Source organism: Haliaeetus albicilla, chromosome 24 (assembly GCF_947461875.1).
Source record: "Haliaeetus albicilla chromosome 24, bHalAlb1.1, whole genome shotgun sequence".
NCBI classification, from domain to species: Eukaryota; Metazoa; Chordata; class Aves; order Accipitriformes; family Accipitridae; genus Haliaeetus; species Haliaeetus albicilla.
This window is the reverse complement of record NC_091506.1, coordinates 20131747-20153668: the sequence shown is the minus strand read 5'-3', so window position 1 is coordinate 20153668 and position 21922 is coordinate 20131747. Positions and strand designations below refer to the sequence as shown.

Genomic DNA, 21922 nt, shown 5'->3' with positions numbered 1-21922 from the left:
AGCAGCCTGGATTCAAGGGTCAGTGCTACCACATCCTACCACCCCCCAGCAAGTCATCCCACCAAGCTGAGCAACACAGACATGATCCAAGCAACACTACCCCTAAAGCGGTAGTCTGTAATCCTACGTAGCATGTTTGGAGGCCACTGAGCGTCCCCAGTCTAGACCACTCTGATCCCACCACCACCTCTCCCAGGGCAGAGATGGTGATAACCTACTGATGCTGGGTGCCGGTCCCTGTGCTGAGGACTGCTCCTGAGCTTCTTTATTCACTAATTGTTCAATACAAGATACAGCAGGAGTAAGAATGAGGGTCCAGGCTGTCCCCATCCCGCTGAGAGCCCCCATGCCTCCCCTGTAACACCACACTCCTCCTCCCCTGCTTTCCTTCAGCATCTCCCGCTCTTCGTTGCATCTGGCACACCTTCAGGAGGATGCCACGGGAACCTCTCGCTTTGCCCCTGTGCCAGTTGTGTGCCTGAACAACGTGTCTGCTGAGGTCTGCATCGACTCCCTGCGAGTGGAGCTCATCTGACGAGTTATGAGGACATCTCTTGGGTTGGTCCTGCAGTAGACATCAGTGACACTGCCCAAATCAGCAGAGGCACGGGGCTTCTTGAGGCATGGGGCTCCAGGGCTGCCCCACCAGCACAGCTGCTGGGTCTGACTTGAAGAGCAAAGGCAGAAGATTCTGTGCTAGAACCAGGTACACTTGAATTTTGTGAATGAACTGGGGTTTTTTTGTCTCCAGCACTTATTTATAAAAACCTTTCTGATATCCATAAAACACTATGGCAGCTTTAGCTTGTCCTGCTTCCTCTCTGTGCTTCTACTTTGCCTATTTTTGCTGCCTTCAACCTTTCATGTGTACAACAGTAACTCTCTTCAAAGCTTCTCAAGGTCAAGAAAGTCCCTAACAAGGTGCATAGGGCAGTTACTGATCTTCTCTCAGCTTTTCCCAGAGCAGCTCTGAACTGTGAAACCTCATTCAGGAGATGGAAAGTTACTCAGGCCTTTCCCAGGTTGGTGAATTTTAATATTCATGGCACCAAACTCGTGTGAATATCAAATCCTCTCCCAGTGATAGCCCCTGTATGTTTGTCTCCACATCCCTGCTGCAAGGTGACAGTCCCCTCTGTCTACTCGAGGATGGCTTGGGTGGGTTTCTGAAGGATGAGTCTGTGCCACAAAACTTTCATGGACAGAATACCTCTTAGAAGCAGATTCGCAACACCTACCAAAATAAGCATCTGCTGGGAAAAGCAATCAAAGCTTAGCAGGGGACAGGATCTGGCACGAAGACCTATCCATGTTATATGGGCAAAAAGCGTTTCCCTGAACTATTCCTCGTCACTTCCTATGAAACACCACAATCAACGCCACATAGATGAAGTTTCACCATCAATTAAAGCAGAACTAAATCCACACTGCTGCCTAATGGGCGATACCAGTCGCCCTTGGCATTCCCAGCCTGAACCGCGGCAGGAACCAGCAGAACCTCCCTTCTGTCGGCTGCAGTCACTGGCCCCGCTCAGCGGAGCCCGAGCAGCCCCCCCTGCTCCCCCAGGGCTTGCCAGCACCGCCTCGTGCCCACCCACACACATCACTACCTTCTGCGGGAGCAACGGGGGGTGGTTTGCCACTAACGGCAGCAAGCGATGCTGCTACGACTCACGGCGAGACGTTGAGTCTTGCAGGTTTGCCTGCGGCACCCTCTTGGAGAATATTGTCCCGTGGGTCTTGTTCGCCCTGGAAGCAGGCTGCTATGCCCGGGCAGCGGCTGGTACGTGGGGGCTGTAGGACCGAGGCAGAGGTGTGGGCAGCCACCCACCCTGCAGCGAGGTGGGGACTCCACCACGGCAGCTGCCTGCATGCTTTTGGGCTGTTGAGAGGGAAATCTATGGTGGAGTCTCAGGTATCGTGTCTGCCCTGGTACCCACCTGACCTCCAGCACCACGGGCTGGCCCACAGCAGCAATACTGATGCCCCAAAAGCCAAAGGGCTCCCTGTTTTAAGCCCGAATCTTTGCACTGCCACAGCGAGCACATGGGCTTTGCTCTTGACATACCTGCTTGCCTTCCCGGCAAGACAGCGCGGGAGGATGCCTTGGCACTGCTGGCCCAGGCAGCTTGCTAGCCCAGGAGCACAGCAATACAACAGGCAGCAGCTCCAAGTCCTACGGCACAGCAAATATGCTCTGGAAAACCAGCCTGGCATTGGGGAAGCATCATTCACTTCAAATACATCTTCATTTAGAAGCGAGGAAGGCAGAGATCCCTTACCTCGCTCAGCCACAGTCACCCCTCTGAATATATAGTTTGGTTTTATGAACCATTGAAAACAATCTGCAGGTGCGGGCAGCGGCTTCCTCTGAAGCATTAATCAGCAGGGTTCACATACGGCTGACATTTGTCTGTTAATAATATAACTGCATCTAAAGGAGGAAAGGAATCTGGAGCTCTGAGGGGGGTGTTTCTGATTAAAGAAAGGAACAGCAGTTCTTTAGATAATTTTCTGAGTGGCCAGAAGCTGCGAGCAGGCTCAGCAAGGTGAAACCCAGCATTTGGAGTAGTTCTAGAACCTCCAAAGACACGACCAGCAGAAGACAAGAGTCTGCAGCAGACACGGAGGTAACATCTAACAGGATTCTGCAGAAAAACCAGCAGTGGGGTCCAGAGGGGCTGCCAGAGCTACAGAAACATGGATTGCACAGGTGGGACACCCGTGGATGCTGTGCATCACCCATCTGATGGGACTCCGCTCTTAACTCAGACTAGACTGCCAGGTTACACATCACCACTGACCCCCAGCCCCACTTCAGCCCCCCATGCTTGCAGGAGGACCCAGCGGGGACCCCAGCATTGCCCAGCCCAGCAGCAGGAGCCATCTTAATTACAGTGGGTTAAGCAGCACAGAAAACTCCTGAGTCACAGCAAGCTGTTAATTACCAATCCGTAAAGGGATTTGAGGGCTCACACTGGCGAAGCCAGCTTCATCTTGTGCTGTCATACGCAGCGCTCTCGGTTTGACTTAAGTTTGTGTGACTGACAGGAATATTTATAGCCCTGGGGCTGGGGTATTTTTTAAAAGTTGTGATTTCTACACAAAAATTCAGGAGAAACCCAGCAACTGCTGCGCTCTATGGCCCGCATCTCTGGCTACTTCTTCCTCCTGCAGGGAACTCTGGGGTCTAACCCCCTGCCCACCCTTCAGCGTGGCACTTACTCCTCCTCCTGTCCCCAGAGAGGGGACCCAGCCATCTCAGCATCCAGCCAAGCCCTGGGGACCCTGCCAAGCTGTCATCGCAGGACGCCCGATTTCAGGGAAAATGGCCTCAAAGGGGTGACTGACAACAGCTGCTCCCTGCTACATCAGGGGCTGCAGAGCATGTCCGTCGGTACCCTTCAGCCCTCTGAGCCCGGTAGGAATAACAGCACCCGGACTCCTATGGAAAAATGATGCCTGCAAACTTTACGCGCCTGTCCCCGCTCGTCACCCGCCCGCCCCATCACCACGCGCAGGCAGGCAGCTCTTTGGGAAGGGTTTCATACATAGAGCATCACACAGAGGAAGGACACAGGGCTCCGCAGGGCTGTGAGCTGCCGGATCCCCAACACGGGCACCGCCTGCGTTCCAGAGGGCAGAAGGCAGGTTTTTCTTAAGGCACCTCTATCCTGCTTTTCCCCCTGGAAGGAGGCAGCAGGGCTGCCCAGGAGTCGTGCGTGGCCCCAGACGCCAGACTGGGGCTGGGATTTCCACCCCGAGACAGCGCTGAGCTGGAGGCACCTGGCTAATCCTCTTTGGCCAGGAGCTACCGGCTAATTACATTCCCAGTGACAGCGCGGACCCTCGGGAAGGGGGCAGGGAAGCATTGGCACACCGGGGGTCGAACATGGGCTCGTGGCTGCCAGTCCCACCTGCAGCGAGGGCAGGCGAGGCAGGAGCCCGACACTCCTCCCCACTCACCTTTTTCCTCTTCTATGAAATCTATGTGCCGACACCAAAATAATTTCAGCACAAAACCTTTCCTCAGCCCCCCTTCTCTAACCCATCCTCCGGCTGCCAGCAGCAACACCCTGTTCTGCACAAAGGCTGATCTCATGGAGGTTTTTTTCCATCTAATTGAACTCCCTTTTTTGCAGGCGTTCCTCCCTGCAGCCAAGCGCAGGAGCTGCCACGTTGCTTCTGCAAGTAGGGCAGGCTCGGCCCCATCCTCAGCGTCAGCATCCTCAGCGTCAGCATCTCGAACCTGAGCAGTGCAGCATCATGCCCTGGGGAGCTGTTCTGCTCAGGGCCCAATTTTGGCCAGCAGGAGGTCTTGGAGCGTGATGGAAAGAGAGGCCCAGCGCTTTCCGGAAAGTATTTGATACGGTGATTCACAAGCTCTTTGCAAGAAATCCATCTGAACAGGCTTGTTTGTACCTGGCTGCAGGTACAAGGGGAGCAGCAGAAGGGGAAGCTGTCCCATGAAGGACTAAAGCGAATGCTGCTCCTGCATCTTGTTGACTTGTGATATCACATCCAGGATAATGCATGTGATATACATATATTATACATGCATATAATGGGGAACCTAACAGCACTGACTGGTGAGACCAGATAGGGAGACGCAGTAGCATGCCCATGACAACACAAGTGTTATAAAAAAGGATGCTTTTTATAATGCATGCATGCAGAAAGAAAACAAATGCAATTTTAGTATCTGGATGTGCTGTGGTGAGTACCACAAATCAGTAAGAGGACCCTCCTGAGGGTAAGGCACCCGTTGGAGGTCATGGCCTGGCACCCAGGGATCAGCAGCGTTCTTCAACGAAACTTGTCACCGCTCCTGTTTCAGGCTGGTTAATTAGGCAAAGGGGCATCCTGCCATGCTTATTTAGTAACACAACATGCATAGTTCATTCAGTCCTTAATACAAAACCCCCTGGAGTCAATTGGGGTCAATCAGGGTTACCAGGAGAGCATCGTGCAAGTGCAGGGCAATCATGCCGCAAGCCAGCTCTTGCCAGATCACTTGCTCCCTTAGCAGACTCTGCCATAAACAGGCGTGATTTTTTAAATTGCCAGTGAAACAGCCCAGCACTTAGTCTTCCTGCAACGGAAAGCTCTTTCCTGCCTGCATGTCACCAGGCTGAGGCTATAGGGAATTTGGGAGGGCCCCAAAGCACCAGCTCTGACTTGGTGGGAACAGCTTATGGTGCTGCTCCCAGGAGCCAGGTCCTGGAGGAGGTGTGATGAGGTGGGAGGAAGCTCCAGGCACCTGTACTTCTGGTAATTCACACAAACAACTTATTTAAAGCTGGGTAACATGTACCATGGCGAGCAAGCAAAAGAAGTGGAGGTCAGGCACACTTTTGGGCTTCCTCTCTCTGCTGGTCATCCACAGCCCACACGCTTCTCCTGGGATGCGCTGCCAAAATGCCATGCTTGTACCTGAACTCTTCAAGTGCCCTAGGCTTCCAGTCCTTACCATCATCTTCTGACCATGCCCACCAAGCCCCAGGGCCAAAGGAAAGCCAGCCCTGCTGGTGGATCTTGTGGGAGCTCTTGGCTTGGAGGTACTACCCAGCTGCTCACAGGCGGGATGCTCTTGGAGCAACCTTCACCTGGACCAGACTACAGAAGCCCACCGCAGTGGAAAGATAACAAGGGAAGTACAAGTTATCCTTTTCTTTGGTGGCTCGGCACCTGTGTAACTCAGCCGGTGAGTCCACAGAAAAAAAAAGCACTTTTAGTATTTTCTTCTCTTTTGCTAGGTTTGAGTGCACTCGGCTGAATGAAACGCTGGGGAGGAGGCAGCTCCTTGGATACCTCTCCAGGCGGCTGCAGAGGGTGGGAGGGGACGACAGGCACCCGGAGCCTCCGACTCCATCTTTAGATCAGGAGTGGGATGGGGATGAAAATACCATGGCTAAATAATAACGCATCTTTCCAGGGAAATCAGAAGTTTTGGGGGGCTGCAGATAGGGCCAAAAGCCTTCCCCACTTTCTGCATTTCACTCTCAATTTTCTTCTCCCCATTTTGTAACAGCAATTGTCAGCAACACCTGCCACATCCCCCCGCTGCTGAAAGCAGCCCAGAGGTTTGACCAGTTGCCCCTCCTGATGTTGACTATGTGTCCAGCTAGTTGGGACCTGTCATGTCCTGCTGGTCACCCATCCACGTGGCAGAAACACACACAGACGTGCAGCAGGACGTGTCCTTCCAGTGGTGTGCAACAGCCTAACACGGTCTCACCTCCACCAGCAGGCTAGTACATCTCTTGGGGTCTCTCTAACCATGCAGCTCCTCCATACCTCTCTGTCCCCTTTCCAAAGACCTGCTCTGGCCACATGCTCCTTCCAAGATCCACCTCAGCCACTTGCCACTATTCCTCAATACACACAATGAATTCAAAAGTCAGCATATGCTAAAGCACAAGGGTTAGTGGGTGTTAGGATGCTCTTCACCCTCTGCATTATGCATGATGCCACCAAGCAGCCAGGGTCCCCAGGGAAGCGGTGCTGCCAGTGTGCCCTCCAGCTCCTGTTGTACTACTGGGGTCACCCAGCCCCCCAACAAGTACCAGTATCAGTCTGAGTGATGCTTCCCACTGAGCTGTGACAGCCCGCACTGATACAGGGAGAGCGGTATCCCTCAGCGCAAGTTCATTAGTGCCTCCCTGGCAGTGAAGATGACCTCGTTAGCAAAAATACTTGTCCTGTATGAGGATGCAAACATTATTTAGGGTTTTTTCCCCTGCCAAGTTGGTTACATGGTTTCGCTATGAAACTGTAATCATGTGCAGCCCACCGACAACACTGTGACAAAGCCTTGACTGCTTGCAGTGATGATACAACTTTATTTGCAGAAAATGCATTCTTTTAGCACTGTTTTGCTGCAAAACTCCATCCTTCCTCCAAAAACCAGGCCACCGTGGCCCATGCCCCCTCCCTCCCTGTGACTCACACCGTTTGAAGCTGGGGGTGAAGACTTTGCCCAGGCTCCAGCGGTACATACAGAGAGTGCTGTCTGTCTCACCCGCAGCTCATGCTCCTCTGCACATACCAGACTTGGCCTTAAATCTCCTCATTAGTTTTCACACAACTTCCAAGGGCAGCTTACACTCAAGGTCCTAATTCATAAAGCAATTAATGGATCAAGCCTCACTACTTCAAAGAGCAAGTTCTGGTATTTGCACAAGTCTTGAGGCTTGGGACAAGCTCATGTGAGCTGCAGGGAAAAAGAGCATCAGACCACAGAGCAATTTTCTCAGAAGATAAAGCACACCTAATGCCCAACTGTGTTAACAGATCTTGAAATGTTTTCCTTTCCTCAGAAAGTTTTTGTTAAGAACATTCACAGCTCAAGTGTTGCATTTCTTCCTCAACTCTTAAAAAAAATAAATCCCATAAACCATCCCATCCATTCTGAGGCAGATAATGATTCTGCGTAAAGGGGAAAAAAAACCCAAGACACCACAAAGCCCCAGTGGGACCTCACTGTGGGTCTTCACTCTATGTGAAGGCACACAGATATTGCAGTGATGAGCAGCAGCAAGAAACCCTAAAAGAGGGACATAAGTGCAAGGGTGAGTTTGCCAAAGGCGTCTGAAGGCATTTACTCAAGAGCTGAGGGAGCCAAGACAGAGTCCAGCCTTCAAAATCCAAAATTTAATCCCAGGTGTCAGCTAGTGACCCTGGAGACAAGTGCTGGGGAGACATCACCTTTCCGTGGTACCTGCAGAGAGCACGATGTTATCACGTACAACCCAATCCCAAATTAATTCTCTAATGAATTAATTAACAGGCGGGTGCCAAGGGGAGCACGTTAAAGCCATTTCACCAACCCGTGAGCTTTCTGAAGCCTGGAAACACATCATTGCCCAAGGGCACACCAAAATGGGGCTTCAGCCCTACCCAAGAGACTAAACACCTGGACACCATCTTTTTTCGCCCAAGCCCTCTGGGTAGGAAGGAAACAGTGGTAGGAGCAACAAGCAGAGCATTTCCATTGCAAATGACATTATGCACAAGGAGGCGGCCATCTGATGGGTTTACACCTCCACACGCATGCTGTGCACAGCGCTGGGAGAGCGGCTCTCCTCCGCTGCGAATGTGATCGTGAACAGCAGCAGCTTCAGGAAGAGGAGAAAATTACTGGGTGTAATTGAAACTGCAGGGAGGAGCTAGGGACATAAAATGTAATTATCCACCATGGAACGAAGCCAAGATTAGCAATCCTACTTCTGGTCATTTAAAGTTTCCATTAACTTTTCCATGTGCTAATGATATCGGGTTTGTGTCTTACTGGCTGCGAGATGTAGCACTTCCAGAAGAAAGCCCTTGGCCTCCTCTTGTAAGGGTCTTGAATCACCGGTAGAGGAGGGGGTGAGGGTCTAGACTTTAACAGAGGTCTTCTCCAAGGGTCTGGAAGACCTCCCTCCCAAGGTGGAAGGGGTAGGAGGATGCTCCACCTGAGCCTCAGTTGCGCCACTGTCCTCTCCAGGCATTGGTGGCTAGAGTTGGCTAAGGTGCCTTTTTGGTGCTTGGGATGATGATCTGGGTGGGCATCACAACAATTCAGAGACCTCCTCGACTACAGTTGGTGAGACTGGGTGGACCTTGGACCACCTCAACCTCCCTTTTCCTCTCCTTGCACTCCATCTCAGCAGGCTGCAAGACACCCAGCCAATTCACATCCAAACGGAACTGTGGATGTCTCCACATCCATCCTGTGCTCAGCCCATTCCCCTGCCCTGCACCCAGACGCAACCAAGCAGGGCTCTTGCCATCTGGAGAGGGCAGTAAATTCCAACAGGCCATTGCATGCCCTCAACTGATTTCAAATCCTCCTGCTGAAGTCCTGCCACTTTCCCCCCGTACCATTCTCCTTGCACCTTCACCATCTGAGGATGCAGGAGCTGCAAGAATGTCCTTCACCAGCCTCATCCCAAGGCTGGCCAAGGCATCCATCCACAGTACCAGGAGGAGGTGACTCTGGCACCTGCACCCGCATGACCTGTTTCTATTTCCTCACCCTTGGACACCTTTGGGGAGCACTGGGCACTGCTGGGGATGCCCTGAACAACAGCCACCCTTTGCTCCGCTCCTTGCATGAAACCAGCATGAAATCAGTGTACACATACAAAATCCATGCCTTTGTCAAGAGGTGGAGGACCATGGCCTCCAGCCCTGGACCTTCCCCCAGGACGGACTTGGCTTCAGCAGCTTCTTAAAGGCTTTTTCAAACCTTTGAAGGAAAATGCACCATCTTTTCTCCATTTTAAGCAAAGAGAGAGCACCGACCCTCGGATTGGAAGGCACCCGCCCCTGCCAGCCCCCTTACCTCCACCAGGTGAGGCGTGGGGTTGAAGCCACACATGTTGCAGACCTGCTGCTGGCAGGTTGTGCAGGTGTTGTAGTTGGGGGGCTCGCCAGAGCCCACGTTGATCTCCGCCTTGCAGAGGGGGCATGAGACCTTTGCTTTCGGCACTTCCTTTGGCTTGACACCCTGCTCTGGCTTGCCCGGCTTCACGGCCGGTGCGGCACCAGCCCGGCCCTGTGCCCCCGGGGCTTTGGGACCAGCTTCTTTGCTGGCATCGCTGAAGACGATTTTTGGAGGCACTTTGCCAGGAGACGGCTGGCTTGGAGGGGGCGCCTCTGGCTGGGCGGACATGAGCGTGCTCGCCTGGGTCAGGAGGGATGCTCCGAAGCCGAAGAGCTTCCCTGTGAGCCCCTCCTGGGGCTGCTCCTGTGGTCCAGCCCCAGGGGCCAGGACAGCAGGCTTCGCCCCTGCGTCTCCCGTCGTCTTTCTCTGCTCAGAGGAGGAAGGCTTGGCTTGCTGATGCTGTGGGGAGGACCTGGCCGCCTCCTGAGGTTTTGGCTGGCCTGGGCCGTGCGGTTCCCTCTGCGGCGTCGTGGGCTGAGGTTTGGGTGGCTCAGGCGGCAGGGTGCGGGTGGCCGGCGGGGACTTATCCACACCTGGGGGCTGCGGGTGCTTGGCCGGGGAGTGGGAGGGGGATGGCGAAGGAGAGTGCAGCTGCTGCTGACTCTTGGAGCGAGGAGCGGTGGTCATGTCCATCCCCAGCGCCCGCTGCATCTGGCAGTTCAAGCACAACCATTCCTTCACCTGCGAGACAAGGAGAGGACACGGGCAGTGAGCGGTGGGCAGGCTAGAGCCACCCGCAGGCAGCCCCAGTGCACCCTTAGGTTCCCCTAAACAAACCCTATGGAGCTATAGGAACAAGCCATCAACCCCTGAAAAACATTTTGGTACCACATTCTTCACAAAAAGTATCTTGCAGTCAGGGCGAACAGACCCCATCTGTCACAGGTACCCACGGCACAACACGCTGGTGTGAAAGCAAGCTTTAATTAGCGTTGGTTTGCTTCCAAGGCTTCTGCTGTAAAGATTCTGCTAGCCACGAGGCTCTGCCTGCAGACGGTGCTTTTTGTGCCTCTCTCAGCAGAGAGCGGCCTTTCTGAGGGTTCCCGGCCCCACCACCTCCCTAAAGCCCGTTTTCTTCCCTCCCATTTGGCAACCAGAGCTAGCACAGAAAACAGCCAGGGCCCCTCAGACAGGAGCAGGAGGTCTGGCGCAGCTCTAGAGGAATGCTGCTATAATGCATGTGCACAACTGCAACGCTCCCCAGTGCCAGCATGCTGCCTACTGCCACTGGGTACCTCCCGGAGGAAAAGCCGCCGTGACATGCCGGATGCTTCCTCGGGGCCAGCAGAGATGGCTTTTCTTGAATTGGTGCAGTGGTTGTGATATCCCACCCAAAAATCTGGCACTGCAGCCCATAAGGGACCAGCATGGAACGGGTTCTGCTTGCACGATGCATCTGTGCTGCTGGGCTGGCAAGGTGCTGACAGGGGATTAAGTGGTTAACTCGCACTCTCGCCACAATGAACTTTTGGATGCAAATGAAAAATATAATGCTCCCTGGCTAAGTGGTGATAAATGAAAGACTTCCCCCCTTGAGAGACATTCCCTGTGACACGCTAATGTCTGAATTAAGTTAATTAAAGAGGCTGTATAAAAGCTGTGAGCCTTCCCATATGACGAATCCCCAGGATGCTCAGCGGCTGTGCAAATTTTAATATATAGCACAGTCAGCAGGACAACTGGGTCTGCCTGCAAAAGATTTCTCCGAGACAAGCAACTCAGGTGGCAAAAAGGACCAGAGCATTCCCCAAAACTGGATCAGCGTCCAGGACAAGTGGACCCAGAGCCTGGCACAGGCTGCTGCACGTGCAGCACCCGACGGGTCCCAGTCCCTGCGCTCTCCTGGGGCTGCCTGTCCCACGGGCCAGCACGAGCCGCATCGCCTCACCCAGCCCCACGTCTCCAGGTCCGCGTGGCCTTTTGGTCCTCCAGTTGGAGGCATGGGCGCTGCACAACTGATTCATAACCTGGCCACAGGGTTTTTCCCCCTCTACTCCAACCGCAGGCACGTTTTAACCTTTTCCTGCTCACAGGAGCTGCCTGCAGAGATGCAGTCGGGTGTTTTGGCAGGTCCTGGGATGGGACAGGACGGCGAGTCCCCGAGAGGGGAGGCAGATGTGCCCTGAACCCCTCCTTACAGGTTCCCTCCCCAGGAAGACTCTCATAAAGCCCAGCCTTTAAATAATAACTTTTTAAAATAGAGGACATTCAGATCAACTAGGAAAGATGGATTAAAGTTAGAGAGGGGTGCACAAACAAACATCCACCTGCCCACTATGCCCCTTCCACTCTCTGCCCAGCACCCGGCTGGCTCGCCGGGTGGCAGAGAGCTCTGCATTGCCTCTTAGTCTCCAGCAAAGCTCTTCCCATCACCTTACAAGCCTGGTTGCACGTTGGCTCTGTGCTCTTCTCAGCCTTCACTGTGCTTGCTGAGCTCCCACGCCACTATCCCTACCAGCCTCTGCTCGAATATTTCACTCAGAGCTGAGCAAAAAGCAGCTTCAATTTTTCCCTAGCAACTTTGCATTACATCGTTGTTTCTCTAAGCCCTTCTAAATGAGCCACATTATATTTAGTTCCTGAAAATATTGCTGTAGTTTTTATAATTTCTTATGGTCTTGCTGTCTCTCTTCTGACATACAGAATTCCCCATGTTATTTTTGCTTTCACACCCCCTGGAATTTCTTCCCACTATTCTATTTCAGGAGAGTGTCTCCCAAAATCCTGTCAGCTTTGCCCGCCATCCCCATCAGCTCCAATTAAGGGAGAACCAATCCTTTCTATTCAGGTTCTCTCTCCCCGCAAAGTTCCCAGTATCCAAGAAATGCAAATCTTCCCTCTCTGCATAATCTCCTTACCCACACTTTAAGACCCTCCGGTGAGGTGGAAATTGGGGGAAGAGGAGATCTTCCCAAACCCGCCATCAGGACTGTTTGCATCTAGATTTTAAGGGACCGCAACCGCAAGGTATGCGGCAAAGGACACGCTCCACACTCCTGGTTTTGCATAGTCTGTTTTTATTGTAGCCTGGCACAAGATTTAGCTTATTTTCTGGAATAGGAAAAATACTTTGCCACTCTCCTGCATAAACTTCCAAACAATCAAACAAAATATTGAGGGAATTCAATTGATTGCTCTTGACTGTCTGCCAGCTTTAACGAGAAGCAAGTGCTGCTGGTGAATACTGAACAGCTCACAGCTCCGGCTTTGCTGGTTCACCCCCTGCCTGCACCACGCATGGTGCCCGCTTTGCCCCTGGCCGAGGCTTGTGCAGGAGAACTGCTGCCCGGCACCGGGAGGTACCGTCCCCGGGTCCCGTGCCCATGCAAGCTGCATACGGCTCATGGACAAGCCCACCAGGACCTTCCTGAGCCCAGGGCTGGGGAGCAACATGATCATTGGAGCTTTCTCACTTTCCACAATAAACCTGGCTTATGCGACCAAGACAGAAAAAAGCCAGGGGGCTTTCAGATGGCATAGGAACCATCAGATTGTTCTCAGTGACTTGATGAGCAACTGTTGAGGAACGTCTTGTCCTGAGGATCAGGAGAAAGCTGCAGGGAATACAGCGGGGAGGTGCACTCCCAGAGCAAGCATTTGAAATGTAAATTTAGTTGGGATTATCACAAATTGCCTGACTGGCCTCTACAGATGCAATTGATGACACGTGTGGATTACACAGATCAAAGACAATTTAAAGGATCCTGGAGGGAAGATTGTAAAGAGGAAGGGCCAAGTTGTGTTGCCAAACATCCTTCCCCCAAGAAAGAGAAAGGAGGATGGAAAAGCCTGGGCACAAATCTTTATTAATCCAACCCCTGAAAGTTTTGATTTGGTGGAAAACTGGACAAATAAGACAGAAATAAATGAAACTGTGAACTATTCGGTTGGCTCGCATTGCCATCCTCCAAACACTCCTCTTCTTGCCTCAGACTCATCATGCAGGGGAAGATGCTCAGAAAACAGTAGAGAAATAGGGGGCAAGAATATGAAAAGAATAATTTATCCTACTTTCTTGATCGCTGCTAACACTGTGGGTAACTAGCAGAATGAAACGTCTATCGGTGAGAAGAGAAAAACCCAACATTATTGAAAACTCTAGGTCCAGCTAACCTTGTTGGGAATGCTGAAGTCACCGTTATACCCTAAAATAAGGGCAGGCAAAACTGCACTCTCTTGAATAGTCTGAGACTGGCTGCTCAGAGCACGCTAATCTCCTTCACCCTAGGAAATCTGCCTGGGGGAATTACTGAAAAATACAAAGAAAATGGGGATGTAGATGATAGCTCTGAAACCAAACTGATGCCTCAATGAAGAACAAATGGGGCCAGCTAAAAGGGAAGGTGGCTGCTGTGCAAAACAGAGGGCACCATTAGAAATATAAAATCAGCAAATATCACAGCTCAGCACACCAATGTCAACTGAGAAGCTGTGAAGTGCTTAAGCTATATGAAAACAAAGGAGCTTCAGGAAGAAGTCTCTTGGGCAGCAGTAGGAAGGATTGATTGAGGGCATTAGGGACAAAGGCCATCCTAGAAAGGACGGGGTCCATCACTGGGTGGAGATGGTAAAGCTGTTAATGAGACAGATATGGCAGACGTGCTGTAATTACTGTCGTTGAACATTTGGGAAGAAGCAGGATAACACTCATTATGAGGATGAAGTGTTTCCAGCTTATTAGCAATGAAGAAGAACATTCAACAACATCTACCAGCACCAGAAGATATTTAAATTTGGCAGATCTGAATAATTTTGCATCCAAGAGATCTAAGATTGCTAAGAAAACTGCTGCGTGCTGATGTTCATTTTTAAGAGGAAATTTTAGACGACTGGAAGGGTCTTCTGCTTGAATATCCAAGAAGGCAAAGGTATGGCCTGAAGGGGACAGCTAGCCAGACATCTGTCCAAGACAGAAAGTGCTGGATTCACACAGCAGAGACCTGAAGGGCACGCATATATGCCAGTCAACGTGGTTTTAGGAAAAATAGGTCACAGCAAGCAAACCTGATTTTATTCTCTGCACATTTGATATTAGTAATGCACAGAAGCAATATCCCTGATGTCCAAAAGGTGTTTTGACCTAGTAATGCATGACATGCTGACAAAAAAAAGCATTATAAAATATGAATAGTGAATACACTAAATGGATTTAGGACTAGTTGCCTGGCTGATCTGGGAGACAACAAGGATTCACCACTGCTTAGGTATCTCTCTGGTAATGTCTTCATCTCATTATGGCTAACACCATTCACACACGGCAGATTTTGGTGAAATGATAAACATCGGTGAAGACGCATGTCTGCTGCGTGGCAAACCTGTGCTCGCTCCATGCGGGAAGCCCGGAGCTGGAGGTAGGAGTGAGGAGGTGGCTCAGCCTCCTCTTCCAGCACCGAGGGACTCCTTCCAGAGCCCTCAATGGTTCCACACCAACATTTTAAGGAGATTAGTAAAACACTGCGGGAGATATAGACCGGATCTGTAAGAGTGATTCTAGGGATGCAGAAAATGTCTGAAATGAGAGAATTAAAGAGGTTGATCTTTTTCGTTTATCAAAGAGAAGATTAAGAAGTGACTTGATTACGATATAGCAGCACATTCAGGGGAAACAATATCAGGTACTAAAAGGTTCTTAATTAGGCAGAAAAAGGCATAAAAAGAACTAATGACTGGAAATGGAAGCCAAATATATTAAGCATCACTTTTAACAGCAGATGTTTCTAACCATTAAAGCAAATTATACACATGCTGTTGGGCTCAGCAGAAGAATCAGGGAGGTAAAGCTCGCAGGCCTTTTATCCATAGGGTATTTTATACCCATACTGATCTCAAAAGCGTTGAAAGTTTGAACTATCCCATCCTTACTGACATTTGGCATGTCTGCATCCAATATCTGACCTGCCCCAGCCTAGCAAGCAGCGAACAATGCACCCATGACCACCAGAATTACCCTTCCCATCGCAGACCCCCGCGACATCCCAGACTATTCCTCTAACCCCCTTCCCAAATCCTGCTATTCCCTAATGCATGGACAGGTCTGCAACCTGCAGCACTTGTGGGGTCACTGCTGCCAGATGTGCCTCCCCCTCTCAATGCCGTCCTGCAGCTGCGAGCACCAACCATTTGCAAATCCTATTAGGAATGAAAACTTTCCAATCAGCATTTCCTTAAAAAAATTGTAGCAGCAACATACACAGCACATGCTGGCTGTGCCCAGGGCAGATTTAAACACCGATAAGAATTATAGACAGGCATAGGCATGGTGGGCCAGATCCTGACCCTCTGCAGGGGGTGCAGTCCAGGAGAGCAGGGTTTTGCACAGGTATGGGGGACCAAAAAGCATCCCTATGCACTGCATCTTACCGATCCCTCTAGAAAAACACCAAGAAAAGCACCTGGTTAAAAATTATCTGAAACAATAAAGACAGCTTGAGTTTATAAGGCTTCTGAAGTTATTCTAACACCACCTATTTTAGGAAACTATATGGAAACAGCCCGTCCCTGGGATTTGTTACCAGGAGATGCAAGGGAGCGCTGGTAATGTGCAGGTTGTTTTGTTCTCCTGAGGTAAGACAATACAGCTCTAAAAGTATCTCAAGTATAGAGTTCAGCCTTTGCAGTAGACAGGAAAAGCTTTAAAATGAGCTGTAAGCAGAAAGACTTCTTAACTGAACATCCAAGACCTCTTCAAGCCAAAATTTAGGATTATAATGAAGAATAATTCTGTCTTTGCTGAGGGTTGGTTATTTTGAATCGTTTGGAGTTCACCCAGGATGCTATCCTACTACATAAATATAATAAAACCAAAAAAAATAGGAAAGCATTAGATAACCATGTTTAAGACTTTGCAGACTTGAGACTGAATGGTTCCTCACCAGCTTTACGCATTTACAACACATCACTGCAGCCAAAGCCATCTGACCTTGCTAGCTATACGACCTCGTATCAGAGGAGGCCATTGGGCACTGCAGGAGCACAGTCCATCTGACTTGCTTTAAATGATTATTTTAGGCTGGGAAGAACAGCTCCCAAGTCATCTCGAGTCAAGCGTGATAAATCCCATCCAAAGTTGACCACTTTGAACAGGACGGAGCAAAGGAGCTTTGTTCAGCAGAAGATGCAACCCATCCTCCTCCCCTGGCATGAGACAACAGGGTGCACAACTAACAAAACCAAGAAGCCAAGTTCATGGGAAATCAGAGGAGAAAAGGAACGTGGGTTTTCTCCGAGTTGCCCAAAACATGTATATTTAATATTCTACAAAACTGGAAATCTGGAAAAAACCCCCACATTTTTGGAAAGAGCAAGACAGCAAGCTTTCACAGGAACTCTTTGACTCTGAGAGCCCCAAGCAGGCTCCTGCCCCAGAGCCACCTCCGACAAAGCCAAGCCCCAACAGATGCACCCCAAGGCCACTGTTACAGCTCCCTCCTCTGCCTTTCGCAGGCACCAGTACAGCCAGAACTAGAGAAGTATAAAAATAACCAAAGCTGGAATAGGGTAATGAAGGTACTGTGTTAATCAGGCTAATAGGGAGGCTCAACGCCAAGGATTGCTGACTGGATGAAGAAGGGTTTCATTAATGGGTGCTACTGGCTTATCCTGGAGGAATACTGCAACAGCCTGGCCTCTCCTTAGAGCTGCGAGAGCTGCCAGTGACCTGCCTGAGAGTGTCCTTACGTGCCTTCAATTCATCAGCTCTGCCTGCAGACGAACTGTTGTCTCACGAAATCAGCCAGTCAGCGAAACGTCCCTTCCCCTCCATGCCTCCCGGATCCACTCTAGAGGGGCTCTCTGGGGAGTACGTCTTGCATTTTATATTGTCATGCTGAAATCTGCCAAAGCCACGTACCCTGCAATTAAAGCAACATCCTGATCCAAGAGAAGAGGCAGTACTAGAAGGCAGCCCTCGGCTAGAGAACAGAGGGAACAGCAAGCTGCGGTGGGGAGCTGGGGTACTCCTGGGAAGCCAGGAGGTGGGAATGCCTGTAGGAGAGCAAGGAAAGCTCAGCAAATCCTGGAAGAGCTGCTGATGCACAGAAAAAGCTAAAGGCGCTGCATGGAGAAGGCTTCCCGCACCATCTCAGACTGGCTGGTAGAACATACGACAAATACAAATACTTGTCTTATTCTGGAGTTCTGGGGTTGTTTTTTAAAGCAGAACTATTGCCTGTTTCTCCTACAGCAACGCAGGGACAGCTTGCCATGAAGCTTGCACGTTGAGGGTAGGAAAAGCAGCCCCTGTTGTTTGGATCAGTGCACAGCCTGCGTGCAAACGAAATGAGAATCCCGCAAAGCATCCCGTGGGAGGCGGCAATGTGGTGTACCAGCCAGGGTCTGATCTGGGGGGGGAACAGAAAACGTCAGGAGATGAAGTCTCCTAAGGCACCTCTGGAGGACCACGAGCAGCCCGGGGTGCAGGAGCTGTTGTGTGTCCGTGGCCATGCTGCATGTCAAGACATCACCAAAATTCACGGGTGCATCCAGGCGGAGAGGAGGCGGACGCAAACATGCAGGCAGCGTGGGCTGAAGCTTCCTGGTCCAAAGCTAAAGCACAGTTTGAGGAGAACCCAGGGCTCTAGAGGAACTGTGCAATTAGGAGTGTTTCGGCACTTAATTGACAGGGGAATTGGTCACCAAGGCACTTCTGAAAAAGGCCACCTTATGCTCATCTTTATCTTCAAACATCTCCATACAAATAAAATCTAGTCCTTAGCACTCCTGCCCAGAAGAGGAAGCCGCCACAGCCGTCAGTAATCATGCTGCTAATGCTTGCCAGAAGATAATCAACTTGCTCGCTTGCTGGCGAGCAAGAGGACCCAACCCCCAAACCCATCTCCCTCACTGCAAATAACAGATGGGAAACTGCGCTTGTCCAGAGAATCGAGCTGCGGAATAAGACAGTGCCATTTCATCCTATTAGTCACTTCTTAACCAGTTTTCTTTCCTCTAGTTAGCACTCCCTGAACTAACTGAAGGCTGCTAGAGCAAGTCTTCTCTTCCCAAAGGGCATGAGGAGGCATTAACCCACATGAGGCTCTGCAGACCCTCTGGGTTTTAAAGGCAACCTCCAGCTCCTGCGCCTCGCCATTCGGATGATCTTTACCCACACCACGCAGCCACCGATGCAGAGATGAAGCAAATATTCAAAGAAAACAAGTGCATGCTGAACAGCTTCGCAACTAACCTTGGTCTGCCATCGCACGTAGGACCGTGCTCCCCCAGTAGCATCCCCCTTGGCTAAGGCGCCGATTGAGCTACTAGCTCCTCAGTAAGCGCAAGCATCCCGTTCTTCACTACTCGCCCTTGCTGGCAGAGAGAAGCGGATGGGCAGGAGGAAACCTTTCCAGCGCCAGACCCAGGCGCTGCTCCTCCGCTCCCCCCGGAGAGTGGGTCCCCCTGCCAAAGCAAGGCGCTGCCTAGCTAAGCACGCCGGCAGTGCCACCACCCGAGGCGAAGGGACAAGTCCTTCCAGTTCATTAGGGAAGGTTTCTTGTGCAATTTGCTGCCTCACTAGCTCCTGTTTAGACAGCCTTTGTTCCCTGTCCGCAGGAGCGCATGAAAGGTTTGGACGTATATGTCTATACGCGCTCAGAGGATGCTGTCCCCTGGGCTTGGCCAGGGAGGATTGCAAAGAGCTCACCCCAGGTTTTAACCTCTTGAGCTCTGCACGTCAATGTGCTCTAAGTGCAGCCCCAGGTCCCCTTCCCGCTCCGTAATGCGGGACTTCCACACGAGCCCTCGCAGTCCAGGAAAGCCTAATGGCTGGCTTTGCCTTTTTCTGCTCCTGCTCCCATACCCTGCCGCCAGCCAAAGGACGGATGTCCAGAGTAACAGGAGCCTCCGGTCCTGCTCACTTATTGTCTTCTGCAGAACTAAAATAGCAGCCTGGGAGGGAGCGGAAGAGCTCAAAAAACTTTCCTTTCACCGGTACTCCTGCCCAAAGCAGAGAAATACATGAGGACACGGGGTTTCTCTGGGTGCAGAGTGGCTACCCCATACAGCAGCGATGCAATTCATAGCTATAATGCTATAAAGAGCATAGGCTGCTCTCGATAAATAGACTTATAACAGATTAATTTAGAAGCAGCCCAGTTTCCTATTGGTAACACAAAATAAAATCATCATTCATTTACTGCATGGCTCCACATTTACTCAGTTATGAGTGCTCCCTGCTCCAGCCTTGCCCATGAGTTTCTGGCTCCTTTGGGAATCCTCCTGGATAAATACAGCAATAGGAGATAATGGCTGTAGGTCAGGGACTAAACTAAGCACGCTTGAATATTTGAAGGTCCTTTTACACCCCAAACTTTGCATTACCTTGGCAGCATCAACATCTGAGTACGGTACAGGGCAGAGAGGATCATGATCCTCTGACCCAGTAGCAAGCATCTGGGACAGAAGTTTTAAACAATAAAGACAATCCTGGTGCTAGCATAAATAGCCCAAAGTATTTTCAGAGACAGAGTCACAGACCAGGTGTTATGGCCTCACATTTTCTCCAAACTGAAGGAGCCAAGTTAGGTCTCATTTATCCTGGGCCAATAAGTATTTATGAGTGAAGCGGCTGAAGAGAACAACTTCTGCAAATTAATGTATCAGAGTGGATCAATGCATCAAAGCAGAATGTATTTTCTGCCTTTCTTTTTTATTATTATTCTGGATTAAATATGTAATAAATGCTCTTGCAGAATTTAAGGCCTGAAGATAGACAAGCTATTGCACAATCTTTTTACATACCTAAACAGATTTAATTGCTCAATTATTCCAGATAAACACGATAAGTTCCCTGCCATGAATAATTTATAATCCAGCTAGCCACACAATCTATGAAACACAAATCTATGGCTGCAGCAAAGGAAAAGCAAGCAGATGCCATGATCCCGAGACACGCCGGCTTGTTACCAAATGCTGATCAAAGGAGCAATAGTGTAGGCTGCCCAGGGCAGGTCTGATCTTGCCTGAAGTCACTCAAACAGCCTGTACTTTTATTTGGGTTATTGTGTTACTTAGAGGATGCAAATAAATAGGCACAAAGTTTGGATGTGCACCTGGGAGGAGATAGGCACAGCACATACCCCCTTCTGTTCACGGTCCGGACATTGCTGGGTGTCCCGCACAGCCCTCCTCAGGAGCTGGCTGTACTGGTTTCTCCAGGAATTTCATTAGATGATTGTGACGGAGCTTAAGAGCTGCAGTGAAGCACAGCGGGATGCAGCGCACTGGAGGACGGAGGCCTGACAGGGCTATCACGAGGGACGGCACTCAGGACCTCGCGGAGGAGGCAGGGGAAAGAAAGGTCCCGTCCAGCCAGGACTTACCACGCTCAGACAGGAGAGACCCGAGAGGGGGACCTGGAAGGTGTCCAGAAGGAGGGTTAATCCTAAACCCATGACGAAGCCATCCCAGGCAGCCCCCTTCCCGTGGCAGAGGGGTAACGAACCGCAGCGCTGAGCACTGCCCTGGGAAACCTGTTGTACCAACCACACATTGACCGGTCAGAGGGGCAGGTACAGCCTCCGGGCTCCAGTGACCCCGGACAAACACAGAATGCTTTCCCACGGGGCTCGGGGCCCTATCATAAACCTTGAGTATCTTTATGACTCTCTGAAAAGCAGATGAGAGGCACTGGGGGGGTTTCTCCAGCCTGGGCACCCAGCACTGCCTTTCCCTGCCCCACTCCCTGCTTTTTCCAATAGATGCTCCCACGCCTGAATTTTATTTACACTGCTGCTTTGTTCCAATAAATCCGCATTAAAGGCTTCGGGATTTCGCCCTGGTGTTCAGAAGCAGCAAGACAAGAGGGCTTTAAGGGCCTCTGAAAGGTTTTGGCTCTATCCTCTGCCCCCAGACAGGATCAAACAAGCCTGCATCGCTGCCGACAGATGTTTGTCTAATTTGGTCTTTACAACTTCCCATCAGTTGTGGATTTACTGGGTGGGCAGCAAAAGGGAGAATAAAGGGGCTTTGGCTTAACCATCCTCACTGCTAGAAAACATTCCCTAAATACTAACCTAAATCTTCCTTGCGGTCTAAGTCCATTACTTGCCGTCCTACAGACCACAAACACTGAACAGCGGCTATTCTATTCAGTAAAAACAGTCGGCCAACAGCTTCTCTGCTGAAGGCATCCACTGGGGGAAGAACATCCTGGCACCAAGGCCACAACGTGCAAAATGTCTCCTAGAGGCACCCAGCCACCACCTTCAAGCTGCAGAACTCTTGGTCTTGATCTCCCCTGGGCTCCATGCCACCTCCATGGCCTTCAGACCCAATTAATGTTTTTTTGCGCTTCCAGGTACAGCTTCTGTGCATTTTTAGGAGCTGCTCGGGCAGCTTTGGAGGACTGCATGCTATGAAAAGAGCTCAGCCTTGCATGGTCCCATCAAAGCAGCCTACAGACCACCTGCCCCCAGACCCACCTCCTGTCTTGCCTTCTTCTGGAGGGACCCACTTGTGTGGCCCTGGCACCTGAAACGGGCTTACAAGCATAGC

General features: G+C 50.9%; 1 protein-coding gene across 4 annotated transcripts in view; it reads right to left on the bottom strand.

Annotated features, from left to right (window-relative positions):
- BSN (bassoon presynaptic cytomatrix protein) overlaps positions 1–21922 on the bottom strand; it is a 97258-nt gene that overhangs the window by 37487 nt on the left and 37849 nt on the right. For 2 of the 4 annotated variants that reach the window (XM_069769631.1, XM_069769632.1), the window contains exon 3: positions 9329–10111. The exons of 1 other annotated variant lie outside the window; for it this stretch is intronic. In XM_069769631.1, coding sequence (XP_069625732.1) covers positions 9329–10111 — 783 coding nt within the window. Of the gene's footprint in view, positions 1–9328; positions 10112–18614; positions 18743–21922 lie in introns of those variants that run through there. One more of the 4 variants, XM_069769633.1, reaches the window with a different exon arrangement.